Here is a 16,259-nt window from a genome sequence, read left to right as displayed (position 1 = left end):
ATGAAAAGAAACTAAGACTGGTTAAATATGGCCTTGCTGTGGAACAGCAAGTGGAACAGCAGAGTTTTGGACTAGCTGTAAATGCTGAATGGATGACTGATCCATGCTCACTGTAGGATCACACATGCACATTTCACCAAGCTTAAATTCCAGGTGGCCTGAGACAAGGCCTACCCTGGTACGAGAGGCACACATTGGCCTAGGCCTCAAAGGGGGGTACGTGACCACACACACACACAGACACACTTAAACACACACAGATAACAAGGGAGACCAGCACTCCAACTTTTATTGCTCAAAGTTTTAACGACCTACAGACAGCAGAGTGGACCTCAAGGACAGGGGTCCCTCGACTTGGCACACAACCCCCTCCCCAGACATCCTGCCTTACATACCACTCACCGAACAGACCAACACCCCAAAGAAAGTTTCTTTTAAGTTTGGCTTTTGTATATCTGTATATTTATTTACTCATGACTACTAGTCTCAATATACAGATATGTACAGGTTATGTTTGTATGTGTTTTAACTTTCTGAGATTCTTTTTCTTTGTTTGACAAACACCCTTTCTCCCCTTTCTCTTCCACATTCCTTAGTGGCCTTATCTGATCCTTGTGGCCGTTAGTAAGCTCTTTGTATTCTACCATGCCTATTTAAGGGTAATATAACATAACATAATGACATAATATAAGTAATCATTAATTAATCATTACAGATGGTATTCGGTGTGAACCGCTAGGCTGGTATGGCATGTTTGGTATCAAACCGACGGAAAATCACTCCAGTTTCCAAATCTGGTCAGTGGTTACAACGAAAGTGAATATATCAAAAGTTACACCAGCCTAACGAAAATCATCAATACAAGGGAAATCAGTCTGGTCATAAATCTCAAAAGGACTGACACTGATCCCTTCCGAAAGCCCGCCAAATGGATGGTCAGCCATTGGTCCAGGAGTCGAATTCCTGGTCACTCCTATTGACGAACTTTCCACTATAAAACCTGGCACATCAGAACAAAGCCAGGAGAGGAGAAACAGAAGGGAGGAGAAACAAAAGACCATCAGCCCGAAGAGAAAGGTGTAGAACATCAGCCCAGGAGAAGAGAAGCCCACAAGCAGCGCTCTTGAAGCCTGTCAGTGAAGACCCAACTGGACAAAGAACTGCAATTCAGCCCAAGCTTCACCAGGACAGAAAATCAGAGGGGCTCCACTCCAACAACCGCTGCAAACACCGAGCCTTCCTGAGTGCCATCACCCATCAGCTCATCAGCCCCAGCAACCAACTGCCAAGACCCCCCCCCCACTCTGCAACCAAGTAAACCAACTTCCTTTCCTTTCTAACAACGTAAACTGTAATATCCACCTGCTATATTCCTTTAGGGTCGTATTTCCACAAACTGCTTGCTTTGCAGAACAGTTTCCCTTTTAAGGTTACTCATTTTAAATCTGGTCATTGCCTTTTCATGATTATATTGCTGATGTCTATTCCGCTATTTCGTGTCTATTGTTTGTCTTAGGTGTAACGTCTGTCTTATGTTAGTTGTAGAAATAAATGCATGTCTTTTACACAACTTCAGCCTCCGTCATTGAGTGCTCACAATAATCCCTGCCTCTGTGCGATCTGGCTACTACGTTCTGAAACCTCAAACTCGCCCGAAATATCGCGAGACTCTCTCTCATTGGCCGTGAGGGGAGCTTCGCTACCGATCGTTTACATTACCTGGTGATGCAGCTCGCTGGATGATCCTTCTATCCCAGGTTACTAAGCGATACTGGTAAATAGTAAATCCCATTTAAGTCTCAAATTAACACTCACAGGGATAACGCAATCGAGTTTGGAGGAGCCGACCATTCGGCATAACAACTGGTTAATAATCAGCATTAAATAATAATTAATTAAAAGTCAATTAATTTCAAAACATATTGGTGGAGATATTAAAATTTACCTGAGCTAATAATTCCTACATCACATACGGAGAATTATAATAGTCATATTGTAATGTATAATTATAATGAAGTCATGGATTACTTTTTGAAAGTTTTAAATGAAAGATAAGGCTTTACTTTGGCCAGTAAAATTGAGGGGAAAAAGCGAGATTTGACAGCTGAACTAATTTTCTCTCAAATTGAAGGATACTATTAAAAATCATCCCATGATTCATCACAAAAGATTTGTTGTAAGGGGCCAAATGGATAAAAACAGTATCAAGGTCGTTCCGGACAGCAGGATCTCTAAACACAATAACCTCTGTCTTACTTTGGACACAACCATCTCCTGGTATGACCAGCTGCTGGGCTGCTGCTGGTCCTCCGGATCCCTTTTAATTCTTCCCAGGTCTTGCTCATTATTCCCAATCCTATTCTGCTAATCATACACATTTGCATCGTATGAGTCCCCCATTAATCATGTGTATAAGAGCTGCCCAGTCCTGTGTTCCCCATTACGGTCATTAAGATCAGTTCCCCTGTTGCCTGTGCTCATCCCATTTCAAATCTCCCCAGTTTGACCCCTTGTGATCCTGTTTGTTTCTCTGCCCCTGTTTTTGGTTCAATACAGCCCCTTTTCGTTCTCCTGATGCCTGCCCTCGAGGCCTTTGTTTCTTGTTTTCCAACAATTTTCATTGAACTTTAAGATGCTTAAATGCATCCAGGTCTTTATATTTTTTAAACAAGCAAACAGTGGCTGCAATGACTCCCAGTGACTTTATTTTAGAGGTAGATAAATTTAAGTGTCATCAACAAAACTGTCATGTCCTGCCCGGTCAGATCCTCATGTTTCCTCATGGCTCTAACAAGCCACTCCTACTGCTCAACCCTACCTCTTGTTCCAGCCCCCATGTGATGCAGTCCACCTGCCTCTCAATAATAATAATAATTGATACTTTATTGATCCCTGTATGGAAATTGTCTTTACGCCTCCCCCAGCTTGCTCATTGTAGAGTATGCTGACTGTAAGGGCAGCCACCTGTTGCAGTTCCCAGGGAGTGGGGTTGAGGGCATTGTATACTGTATACAAACCTCTGTTTAAATGGCTCCCCGTCAGGGGAGGTTCAGTTCCATCACTGATGTTGTGCTTCTCTGTTGCCCACATCCTAGCCTCCCCTTCTTTGTTTGCTAACTGGAATTTTTTATTTGCAGCTTTATGCAAATTTGGTTTCGGAAACTCTTTCATAAACTGGTTAAAAATATTATATAGTTCCCCAACAGCATATGTCAAGATGAATGACCAAACATCCTTCAGTTTCTGTCTCAAGAGGGGCACCAGGCAGGGATGCCCTCTCTCCCCCTCACTATTTGCAATTTTTATTGAACCACTAGCAGCAGCAATTAGACAGGCTATAGTGATCAAAGGCATTAAATGCAGGAATGTAGAACATAAGGTAAGTCTTTATACGGATGATGTGTTACTTTTTCTCCAGCATTCACAAACCACTCTTTCTGAGGTAATTACATTAATAAACTCTTTCTCAAGAGTCTCAGATTATTCGATAAATTGGTTAAAATCTACAGTTCTTCCAATTAATTGCTCCTTCCAGAATAATTCTCCCACTCCACTGCAGTCTGGAGATATTAACTATTTAGGTATTAACGTTTCACCTAGGCTGGCAGATTTAACTAAACTAAACCATACCCCACTTTTAAAGAAAGTAGAGGATGATCTGGTTAGGTGGAAGTCCCTACCCATATCACTTATGGGAAGGGTCGCCTCAATAAAAATGATGGTTTTGCCAAGAATTAATTATTTATTTGCAATGATCCCAAGGAAACCACCACCTGACTGGTTTAGATCTCTGGACTCCGCCATCTCTAAATTCCTCTGGAAAGATAAACCCCCACGTACTAGCTTAAAAACACTGCAAAGGACTAAGGACAAAGGAGGACTAGATCTGCCTAACTTTCACCACTATTTCTTAGCCAACAGGCTCCAAAACATCTCAGGATGGTTAAAACATACCCTCTTAGATGAGCCTTGGCTAGACGTAGAACAAGCACTATGCAATAATATAAAGATTTCGGATCTACCATTCATTAGCTCAAACATTAAACGACACGAATGCTTCAAAAGCATCAGTATCAGCTCTTCTCTGACAGCATGGTGGGAGTTTCTAAAAGCGACTGAGTCTTCATTAATCCCATGCAAACGTACTCCCATCTGGAACAACCCTGATGTACTACTAAATAATAATATGATAAACTTCCCAGATTGGAATTGTAATTGGAAGTATAAAATACTTGGAACATATATTCGAAGGAATAGATTTTATTCCCTTTGACATATTAGTTAAACGATATGGGATTAACAAGAACAAATTTTTAGAATATCAAGTTAAATCTATAGTAAAAAAGAAATTAGGGTTTAATCAAATCAAATTACAAATACCACCAAGTGTGGCAGAATTCCTTAATCTGAAAACCCCCAAATTACTGTCTAAAATATACAGGACACTTTCTAAAATGGATGAATCAATATCCCTTCCCATTGCAAAATGGGAGGCAGAACTATCAGTCAGCTGGGACCACAATTTCTGGTCTAAGATATGTTTAAAAACCTTTGAACTGATTAGAAATCCCAGTTTACAGTTAATACAATACAAAATCCTGCATAGAGTGCACTATACAGGGCATCAGATGTTCAGGATGGGTTTTACGTCGTCTAACATCTGTTCACACTGTCAAGGCGACACACCTGACAGTTACATCCATGCTTTTTGGTTCTGTCCACCTACTCAGATGTTCTGGCTCAGGATCTGTGAAGACTTATCAAAGTGTCTGAGATGTACCATTCCAGCATCCCCTTCAGTCTGCTTGTTGGGCGACCTAGATGGTGTCACTACAGATTATAACACAACCCACATGGCCTTCACCGCCTTATGCATTGCTAAGAAGACTGTCCTTATGAACTGGAAGAATAAAAATAACCTTAATATCAACCAATATAGAGACAGTTTGTTGAACCATATTAGTCTTGATACAGCTTCTGCCACCACATTAGATCAATCGCTCTGGGCTCCTTTGATCAGCTCCATCACCTAGTGGGGGTGGGGGGTCAGGGTTTTGTCCTGCTTTGGTCAGTGTCGTTGGCATGGGGGGGGGGGGCATATTGGCTTGGGGCGTCTGGGGGTTCCCTGGGGGTGGGTTGCTGGGGGGGTTCGGCGCTGGGACTGCGGTCCTGGCCTTGGCTCTTGGGTGGGGTCCTTCTGGCGGCTACAGGTGGCGCTGCTGGGGGAGCCTGTGCCGGCGGGCGTAGGTTACCGGCCTGGCGGCCGTGCTGCTCCTGGGTAGATCCGGGGCGGGCTTGGGGTTCTGGGGGCGCTCTGCCTCCGGGCCGGGGTTCCGGCTGGGCTGGGGGGGCTTGGGTCCTCGTACAGTAGGTGTGTCGTGGGGTGTGGGTCGGTGCATGCACGGGGGCTCGGCCCCGGTGTGGGGGCCTTCGGGGCGTCGGGGGAGCTGGGGACCTCCTTAGCTGGCGAGGAGGTTCTTACAATCTGCCCGCGGGGGGTCCCTGCTTTTGGGGTATCCACTCTGCGGGGGGGGGGGGGGGGGGGGGGAGGGATCCAATAGAGGAGGAGGAGGGACTCAATCTGGATGTCTTTTGTCTTATGCAGTTTGGGAGTTGACTGAATGCTGGGACGGGGGTAGTTTTTCTCTGGGGTGGGATCCGGTGGGGGCCTTGGGCTCTGTGGGGCCTGGTGGTGCTGCTGCCTTGGGCCCCGGTCTGGATGGGCCTGGGCCCCCCACCATGGGTGGATTTTGGGGAACGGGGGGTGCCTATGGGAGTCAGCAGGGGAGCTGGCTTCAGGGGGGAGGGGTACTTTGCCCCCCCATTCCTTTCCTCCCCATCCCTAAATGCTTCCCTCCTTCCGCTACATCACACCACCACACATGTAGGGCTTTGAGGTGCAGGTGTGTTGCTGGGATGCAGGGTAGGTATCCCTCCTCTGTCCCCTCGCGACCACCTGTACCTCATTCATACACTACAACGTAGACACTCTCATTACTTACTCTCTCATGACACATACATTTAGGGCGTTGGGGATGGGCACACAGAATGGCATCCAGAGGGCGGTCTGTTCATTCAGCCTTTCCTCTGGTGCCAGGGCCCACATCTCAATTTTAATCACACATAGACATTGAGGGCTCTGGGGAGGGGCGGAGCTAACACCAGCTGTTGGTTGGCAGGGGGTGGTTGGCACTGTGCCCTTCACCTATTTTAAAAGCACTTTAGAACAACACGCACCAACACCACATCTGAGCGGGTGAAGGGGGGCATGGGGTCTTTTCACACCCCCGTTCCCTGTTCTCCATTTGGGGCTGGGGGCTGAGAGGAAGAGCTGGCCGTCTGGTCGGGGTCTGGGCTGGTGGGCTTCTCGGCTACTGCGGGGTCCGGGGTGGTCTTCTGGTCTCCAGGCCAAAGGAAAAATAAGGGTCCACATAGAGTATATATGGGGAGTGAGAGTGTGTGTACATTTCTGTGTGTCTAAGTATATGTGTGTGCCTGTTTGTCTATACACACGTGTCAGGTTGGGTCCTAGACCTGAAATAACATCTCGGGCTCTATTCCCCCCTGCCACACTCCCTGCTGGTGGATGGAGCCCCCGGCCGCTGGTGCGTTGGTGGTTCTCGATGTCCGGGGCTGGATGCTCGGGTGGGTGCTGGCTCACCCTCGGCGGTTGCCTGGACAGGGTCTGACCCTCCTGGCTCTGTCGGGCCCTTGCTGGGGGGTGGGGGGGCCCTTGGATCTATGGGCCCGGGGCCCGGTCTGCCCTGGGGGGGCCGGCCGCCGGCGGAGTCTGCGGGCTCACCGCCACGGCCCCCTGGGGCTCCTGCACTGTGGCTGCCGGATGGCCTCCCTCCGGAGCTCTCCTCTGCCCTTTTCTGGGTGAGGGCTGCAATACTCCCTGCGGTGGTCCTCCGGGGGCTCCCATGCCCTGGGGGGCCTCTGGATGTCTGGGGTCCGGGCCTCCTCCGTGTCTGCTTCATGTCCTGAGGGATGGGGCTGTGGCTCCCCACACACACTACTAGACATTTCCATGGAGAAACCTTTTGAACACCGGCGCACTCACACACACACGTGTACAAACTGGTTCTCACAGACACACTCTGTCGTAATCGGCTTCTTAACATGCCCATTGTGATTCGAACAGATGTTGGTTGTTGTTTTCTCTCATCAGCAGGTATTGAAGCAGATTATCTGTGTTTTTATTTCTTTCCTCTTTTCCCTCCCTCCCTCTCTATTTCCCTTCTTCTCCGTTTTCGTCCTTCTTTCCCCCTCTCTCTCCCTCTCTTGAGGAAATAAATAAAAATAAATAAATAAATAGAAATAAAGCAGTCCTCCGCAGAGGGGGGGGTGGTGGAGGGGAAAAAAAAGAAAAATAGATAACCTTAACAGAATAATGTCTATTAGATAAATATAAACTTAACCACTTGAGGGCAGCACCTTTAATTCCTCCGCAATGCTCCAGACAAGCTAAAAGGGCTCCATGATTACTGTGTCAAAGGCAGCCGTGAGATCTAACAGCACCAGAATAGCTGCATGGAATGCATGGAATGTGGAACAATGCATGGCATGTGTAATATGTCAAAGTTATCACACAACTTATTTTTTCATAAAGACCTATTGTAATAATCAGAATTTTCAGTATCATTATACTTTCTGTTATATTAGTCTATGGTACCCCATAGAACCCCTTTTGGGGTTTGGCAGTTTGTTCCAGTATCCAGTTGTCAGGTTTGAAGTCTATCACCGCCACCTACAGGCCAAATATCAAGGTACATTTTTGCTTATAAATTTTGAACTACAATGAACTCCAGAAGAGAACAATAATATAACATAATATCCATCCATCCATCCATTTTCCAAACCGCTTATCCTACTGGGTCGCGGGGGGTCCGGAGCCCAGGATGGGGGGCCAGCCCATCACAGGATACACTCACACATGCAGACCTACGGGCAATTTAGCAACTCCAATTAGCCTCAGCATGTTTGTGGACTGTGGGGGGAAACCGGAGTACCCAGAGGAAACCCCACGACGACATGAGGAGAACACGCAAACTCCGCACACATGTGACCCAGGCGGAGACTCGAACCCGGGTCCCAGAGGTGTGAAGCAATGGTGCTAACCACTGCACCACCATGCCACCCATACAAAGCATATCAACATACCTTATTTTTATTCAATATGTTTTATTAAATTCATGTCAAATGATTTTTTTATTAGTATTTCATCTTCGAAAAGTCTTTTACTAAAGAAAAGTCTTGAAAATGGAGATAGGGTGCCATTTTTCCCATGATTTGGGATTTTTACAAATACTCAAAAATTTTAATTCTCCAACTGTGCTGAAACTTTCCATTTCAATTCAGTGTTATTTGTTTAACAACATTATATTGTCCCAAAGTGCTTTTCAGAATCCCTGCCCAAAGCCCCCAGTGAGCAAATCAGGGGTAACAGTGACAAGGAAAAACATGCCATTCTAAATCCATAGGCATCAATATGGAGCTGGTCCCTCCTTTGCAGCTATAACAGCTGCTACTCTTCTGGGAAGTTTATGGAGTCTGTCTATGTTAATATCTGCCAGTTCCTTTGGAGGAGTGCAGTAACATAACTGTTCCACATTTATGTTAAATGCCTCCAATGCCTACTGGCAGCTGTTAAGTAGCCTGAAGGTGCAGGAGATCGCGGGTGAGGAGGTGGTGGGGAGGCTGGGAGGAGATCACCTGCTGCTCCTCCTTATCTGTGATCATAACTGTGATCTGTTCATCTCTCTTCCCTGGCTGATCTGCAGTGAGAGATTCTGAGCCATAAGGAGCAAGCACACAAGGAGGAGAAAGAGAAGGAGGACATGATAGGAGGTCCAGGTACGAAGGGGGGACCGTGGTTACTGGCAGTAGTGCGGTTTATCAGGCGCTGCTGTTACAAGCCGTCGGGATTACAGGGTGACCCAGCTTTGGGACGTCGGCTTTCAGTGGCTGTGCTGAGAAGGGAGGTAAGGAGGCTCACACTTCCTGGGGTGGGGGGTTTGAATCTTGTCCCCAGGGTGTCTGCGTGTGTGACGAGGCGGGTGGTGGTATATTTACCACCTGCTAATTGTTAGCTTGTGCAGTGACATGGACACTGTGCTGTAAAAATGGTGCCGTACTTCAGATGAGATGTAAAACCGAGGTCCTGACTCTCTGAGGTCATAAAAGATCCCTGGGCATCTTTTGAAAGAGTATGGTTGGTACCCTGATGCCCTGGCTAAATTACCCATTGTGGCCCTATGAAATCTGGCTTCCTAATCATCCCCAATATCTAATTGGTCAATTCTCTCCTGCCCCTTCACCACCTTAGCTACTGTGTGGTGAGCGTACTGGTGCAGAATGGCTGCCGTCGCATCATCCAGGTGGGGGCTATACAGTGGTGGTTATTGATGTGGCTCCCCATTGGTTCTGTAAATTGCTTTGGGTATCTTGAAAAGCACTATATAAGTGAAACATTTTCATTTAACAACAGTGTTAGACATCTACAAAATGAGTTTGTTTAATTTAATGTTAATGAATACTATACATCTTAACAATATAAAAATATATACAACGTGTGCAAAGCAGGTTTAATTTCTTGGACTCCAGGCTCTGATTACGGTCCTCAGGTCTGGAGCTCCTGCCTCAGGTGCTGTCAGGGTTCTGTGTCTCTGGGTCACTGTTTGGTTTCTGTCCCTTAGGATCAATCTGCTCATTTCCCTTACTGTCCATCCTCAGGAATTCCTCTTTCATTTGCTGTTCCTCCTGACGATCATTCTGTTTCTTTTTTCCTTTCTTTCTATTTCTCAGCCTCAGAGAAACAAAGATTGGTGTAAATATAGTTTTAACAGCTAAACCAACAACAATATGTTTCCAAATTTACACAGCTCTTAGAATAACTTGTTAAATGAATAGCTTAAACATTGTACCTCCATATGATGCATGGCAGAAATATGATGACTGCAGTGATGGCAACAGCAAGTACTGGCCACAGCCATTTATGCCCATGGTTCCCTGTGGGTGAGATTTCACACTGTGGATCTGCAGGATGCTGGATCACATGACAGATGCTGCTGATGCCAGCTGTGCCCGCGGGTCCTGTGACCTTGGGGTTGTGCCACAGTGAAGTGACCAGAGCTATTACCAAACAGCCAGGCTCAGGTGCTCCGAGGAGCTGAATAGCTGCTAATCAGCAACCAGGTAGGGGCTCTGAGTGCCAGGATCTATCTGCATGGAGCCTCAGCCTTCAGTGACTAAGAAAGGAGCCAGACTATATGTAGGTTAACAAAAGGGAAGGGAGGCCCCTTTACTGCAGCCCAGATCACTATGGCTGCTGAGGGCTGGAGCCATTGGACTCCTGTCTCTCATCTTACCTGCCCCAGTAACTCTGACGCTGGTGTAGACTGTGTGTCTGCTGTACTCTTTGGAGAAGGTGCAGATAAATGTTCCATTCATCTCCTGGTCCTGTAAGTTCTGCAGCTGCAGGGATCCGTTTCCTGACTGAGCCTGGGCTGGGTCCAATTGGACCCGGTCACCCCAGTTGTTCGCCACCTTTCCAGTCTGGCTGCTGAAGCTAAGAAAGACAGTGGGCTGCCCCGTCGTCATGAAGGCCCAGGTGAGGGTGAAGTTCTGCAGATCATTTGGAGCATGGCAGGGGATGCTCAGAGCTTGGCCCTCTACACCTTCAATTATGTCTGTTACATGAAAACCAGCAAAGATAGACGTCACAAACACAGCGGAGCAGACAACAGTGCCTGACTGAAATGTTGAAGCTGTGGTACCTTGGTGTTTCAGTGAGGCCGTCCATAGCTGTGATGCTCCCTCTAAGGAGATGGAGCAGATGTATGTGTAGTCTGAGCGATTTCCCAGAATTCCCACCCGGCTCTCCAGTGTAAAGAGGCCCACTGAGTCTGGTAAGCTTTCAGTGGTGGCCTGAAGGGCTTCTGAGTTTGTAGGGGGGTCAGTCTCCCAAGAAACATGAGGCTTGGGATAGATGTTCTGGGATGAGCAGTGAACCTCCTCACCGAGAACCTTCATATCTACTGATCGGACTAGAGCTAAAAAAGCAAAAACAAAAGTTAGACCTGACAGGCAGAGCTGACAGGAGGTCGATGGTTTAGATATTTGTATTAAAGGAACCAAATTAGAAAAATGGTATCTATATGCTTTGTCTGAGATCTTTTCATAAGGATGTGGGTGTGAGTGTCATAACCTTTTGCTCCTAATTTTGATTCCTAAACCCTAGTTCTGCTTCTTGTGAGTTTTGCCCTCAGGATGTTAATATGGTATAACAGACATTCCCACATATATGAACGACCAAACATTAATTATTAACTTGTCCCTAAACATCCAGGAATCGCAGCATAGTTGAGAAACTTGTTTCTCTTTCTTGGCTCAGCTCCTTTCACCTTGAAACCTCATACCTTTGTAACAGATACCAGCTGATAAATAAAATCAAACTGAAAGTGTCCAAGCAGTGACTGATTCATTATTGGTGTAAAATGGGTATATAACCTGCCTGCATCACACTCTGCCAGATAAATTATTAACCAGCTCGCTGTGCTTGATAATTCTCCCCTGAAAACAACCATGTGAATGTTGCCCACATCTCTGTGAAGGACATTAGCGTGTGAACCACATATTATGACATATGGAAGCTGATTTAATACTGACGGTTGAAAAAAACATACTGGCTGACAGTGACTTTCCCTGCAAACAGCTAATAACAGGATCTGAAGCATCACAGAGCCCAGAGTTGAGTGGATGGTGGATTTGACCAATGGCTGCATACTTCTGTGATGGTGTTTTGAACAGTTTCATTGATGACACTCGAATTTAATAATTTTTATGGTGTTTTAATACCAGCAGCCAAGACTGTGTGAATTCCTAGGATATACTGTTGCCACATCTGAGTGTCCTGCCCACGGTGCTGAGCCTGTTGGCATCACATCAGGCAGAACACAGACATGCCATCCTACTATGTCAGTAAGTGTGTTACAGTACTGATGGGGATGCTGACTGGGATCATGATGCTGGGAACCAGGAGCGTGAGTCACTGAGCAGCATTTCAGAATCATGTCTAAATGAAGGCACACTATTCTAGAAGGTTCTCTAAAGATCTCTAATAACACTTTTGTAGCATGTGCACTGACCTTTGACCTCGACCACGAAGAAGGACTCCTGGCTCTGTGTAGTGCTGCAGTAGCACCTGTATTTGCCGCGGTCCTGGAGGTTGGTCCTCCACAGGCTCAGTGAGGCGTTGCCCTTGGCAACCTGCTCCCTGTCCATAGAAGTCCTGTTTTTGTATGCTGGGTCCTGCTGGGCCAGTTGGTCCTTGTTGTAGTAGAAGCTGTGAACCACAGCTGTACCTTTGTACCAGTGGATGACTGCATCTTTACCTCTGGTAAATTGGCAGGGCAGCACACAGACTTCAGAGAAGACACAGGTCACCTGGATTTCTGAAAAAGGAGTTTTAATGAGAACACAGGCGGTCACTGGATTGAAAGGAAATGGGATTAGACATTTAGCGAGGAGCCACAACCTCTCTCCGTAATAGACAGGTGGAGGTGAGCACCCTGAGAAGCGCATTGGCAGACATCTCTAACTTCCAAAGACAGCCTCAGAGATCAGATCATCATGCTTAAACTTAACATGTCCCATAAGTAATATGTAACACTTACTGCTGGAAAAGCATTTCAACTTTTCTAGCATTAAAAATATCACCGTCTTTGCAACTGAAAAACGTCAGTGAAGATAATTTGGTTAAAAATATTATTTAACTTGACTTACAACTAGGACAATATACATATATTTTCAAAGTTACAAAATATTAACTAAAAAACATACAGACAACAGAACTTATTTAATGACTTGAATGTACGTTTGAATATAATTTTACTTGCGGCATTTAATTTAATTTCATAGACATTCAGAAGGTGCTGGTTTCACTTTAAGATTCGTGTTCCTGAGTTTGACAAAATCACATCCATTACCAAGTACTAGAAGCAGAAAACTACACCGTCTTAACTAAAACATGCTGCGTGATTAAATGTGTCTGAAATGCTGTACTTACCGCTGGATCCGAAACACAACCATGGCCAGAAAGTCCACAGCAGACCAGCGACGGCCAGGAGAGACATTTCTCTCTGTTCCAAAGGTTCGCTGTCAAGTTACACTTTAATCGCTTGTAATACTGTACCAAGGTCAAAGAATGTGGCTGAGCAGGCACTGTGAATGCAAAATGGAACTTGTGCTGAACCTGCTGTGCCAGTGATCTGCTACGCATTCATATCACTCTTTCCCTGACAAGTACCCAGTACAGTGGTACCTCAGTGTTACGAGCCGGGCATTACAAATTTGTAAAGTAAGAAAATAAATGTATCTAAACAATGTGCATGGCTACCAAAATGATATAAAGTATGTTCTCTACATAATAATAATAATAATAATAATAATAATGACACTTTAATGATCCCTGTGAAATTCTCTTTTTGTCTACCCCAGCTGTTTCGGGGGAAAACCACAAAATATTAGATAAATGTGAACTTGCTCATTGTAGAGTATGCTGACTGTAAGGGCAGCCACCTGTTGCAGTGCCCAGGGAGTGGGGTTGGGGGCATTGTATACTGTATACAAACCTTTGTTTAAATGGCTCCCCGTCAAGGGAGGTTCAGTTCCATCACTGATGTTGTGCTTCTCTGTAGCCCACATCCTAGCCTCCCCTTCTTTGTTTGCTCCGACTCCTGCTTCTCTGTCTACATCCTGCCTGAAAACGTAACAAAAACAATGAAAATGGATTTTAAGTTTCCCAAAAAGAGAATCTGGGGGCAGCATGTAAAGTGAAAAGAGGATCGAACCTAAGATGGAGTCTTGAGGGACCCCACAGGAAAGGGGGTTGTACTAGAAAAATAGAAAAGCTTAACAGAATAATGTCTATTAGATAAATGTGAACTTAACCATTTGAGGGCAGCACCTTTAATTCCTCCGCAATGCTCCAGACAAGCTAAAAGGGCTCCATGATCACGTGTCAAAGGCAGCCGTGAGATCTAACAGCACCAGAATAGCTGCATGGAATGTGGAACAATGCATGGCATGTGTAATATGTCAAAGTTATCGCACAACTTATTTTTTCATAAAGACCTATTGTAATAATCAGAATTTTCAGTATTATACTCTCTGTTAGTCTATGGTACCCCATAGAACCCCTTGGTTAAGTTTTGATGAAATTTGGCAGTTTGTTCCAGTATCCAGTCGTCAGGTTTGAAGTCTATCACCGCCACCTACAGGCCAAATATCAAGGTACATTTTTGCTTATAAATTTTGAACTACAGTGAACTCCAGAAGAAAACAGTAATATAACATAATATACATCCATCCATTTTCCAAACTGCTTATCCTATTGGGTCGCTGGGGGTCCGGAGCCTATCCCGGAAGCAATGTGCACGAGACAGGGAACAACCCAGAACTGGGGGTCAGCCCATCACAGGGCACACTCACACACCATTCACTCACACATGCATACTGTACCTATGGGCAGTTTAGCAAGTCTCAGCATGTTAGCCTCAGCATGTTTTTGGACTGTGGTGGGAAACCGGAGTACCTGGAGGAAACCCCACGACGACATGGGGAGAACATGCAAACTCCGCACACATGTGACCCAGGCGGAGACTCGGGTCACAGAGGTGTGAGGCAGCAGTGCTAACCACTGCACTACCGTGCCATGCCTACAAAGCATATCAACATACCTTATTTTTATACAATATGTTTTATTAAATTCATGTCAAATGATTTTTTTTAATTAGTATTTCATCTTTGAAAAGTCTTTTACTAAAAAGTCTTTAAAATGGAGATGGAGTGCCATTTTTCCCATGATTTGGGATTTTTACAAATACTCAAAAATTTAAATTCTCCAACTGTGCTGAAACTTTCCATTTCAATTCAGTGTTATTTGTATAACAACTTTACATTGTCCCAAAGCGCTTTTCAGCATCCCTGCCCAAAGCCCCCAGTGAGCAAGTCAGAGGCGGGCGGCACTGGCAAGGAAAAACTCCTTCGAAGGAAGAAACCTCATGAGGAACCAGACAAAGGGGGAGCCCATCCTCCAGGGAGCAGCAGGAACTTCAGACATGCCATTCTTAATCCATAGGCAAATGGAGCTGGTCCCTCCTTTGCAGCTATAACAGCTGCCTCATTTCTGGGATGTTTATGGAGTCTGTCTATGGGAATTTTGGCCCATTCATCCAGAAGAGCATTTGTGGGGTCAGGCACTGATGTTCTGAAAGTCTGGCTCACAATCTCTGTCCTAGTTCATCCCAAAGGTGTTTAGGGGGGGTTGAGGTCAAGTGTTTCCACACCAAACATGCCTTCATGCACCTTGCTTTGTGCACTCGGGGACACAAATTTTAAGTCAAAAGTCAACCCCCCCAGTCTCTCTCCCCCCTCCCTCCCTGTCTCTCTCTCTGTACACATCCTTGACTCTGTCTCCGCTGTGCAGAGAGGATTCCACATGGATGCTGGAATCTCCACAGCTAAGTGCTATGCTCGGCTTGGCCCATGTGGAGGCGCTGTTTTCAAGAGGCTGCATGAACCTAGCTGTAGGCTGTTCCCTCACAGATCACGGCACACGCAGACCACCTGCATGAAGCCGTCCGTCTCATAGACCTTCCTGCCCTCGCGTGAGTTTGGCCTTTAGAAGAGTGCAGTAACATAACTGTTCCACATTTATCTTAAATGCCTCCAATGCCTACTGGCAGCTGTTAAGTAGTCTGAAGGTGCAGGAGATTGCGGATGAGGAGGTGGTGGGGAGGCTGGGAGGAGATCACCTGCTGCTCCTCCTTATCTGTGATCATAACTGTGGTCTGTTCATCTCCCTTCCCTGGCTGATCTGCAGTGGGAGATTATGAGTAAGGAGCAAGCAGACAAGGAGGAGAAGGAGAGGAAAGACTTGGATAAGACCTCCTAAGGAAAGAGCTGAAGAGGACAGAGTTTGTCAGGTAGGGTGGCAACATCTGGGTATGAAGGGGGGATGCCGCTTACTGGCAGTAGTGCGGTTTATCAGGCGCTGCTGTTACAAGCTGTTGGCATTACAGGGTGAACCAGTTTTGGGACGTTGGCTTTCAGTGACTGTGCTGAGGAGGGAGGTGAGGAGGCTCACACTTCCAGGGGTGGGGGTTTGAATCTTGCCTCCAGAGTGTGTGTGTGCGTGTTGGCCTTCCAGGACAGACTGTCCTCGATGTACACGTCCAGAAGCCAGAATGTGGAAA

General features: G+C 46.0%; 1 protein-coding gene across 1 annotated transcript in view; it reads right to left on the bottom strand.

Moving 5' to 3' along the window:
- Window positions 1-16,259, bottom strand: part of LOC125719880 (uncharacterized) — a 67,388-nt gene that overhangs the window by 44,104 nt on the left and 7,025 nt on the right. Inside the window, exons 7-11 of the mRNA XM_048994676.1 lie at window positions 15,608-15,682; window positions 13,635-13,762; window positions 12,150-12,455; window positions 10,779-11,054; window positions 10,371-10,691 (exon numbers count right to left, since the gene is read on the bottom strand). Of these exons, the coding sequence (XP_048850633.1) occupies window positions 10,371-10,691; window positions 10,779-11,054; window positions 12,150-12,455; window positions 13,635-13,762; window positions 15,608-15,682 (1,106 nt within the window). The remainder of the gene's footprint in view (window positions 1-10,370; window positions 10,692-10,778; window positions 11,055-12,149; window positions 12,456-13,634; window positions 13,763-15,607; window positions 15,683-16,259) is intronic.

Source organism: Brienomyrus brachyistius, chromosome 24, assembly GCF_023856365.1.
Source record: "Brienomyrus brachyistius isolate T26 chromosome 24, BBRACH_0.4, whole genome shotgun sequence".
In the NCBI taxonomy this organism is placed as follows: domain Eukaryota; kingdom Metazoa; phylum Chordata; class Actinopteri; order Osteoglossiformes; family Mormyridae; genus Brienomyrus; species Brienomyrus brachyistius.
Note: the sequence above shows the minus strand (reverse complement) of the source record. Positions and strands in the feature narration are given on the sequence as shown.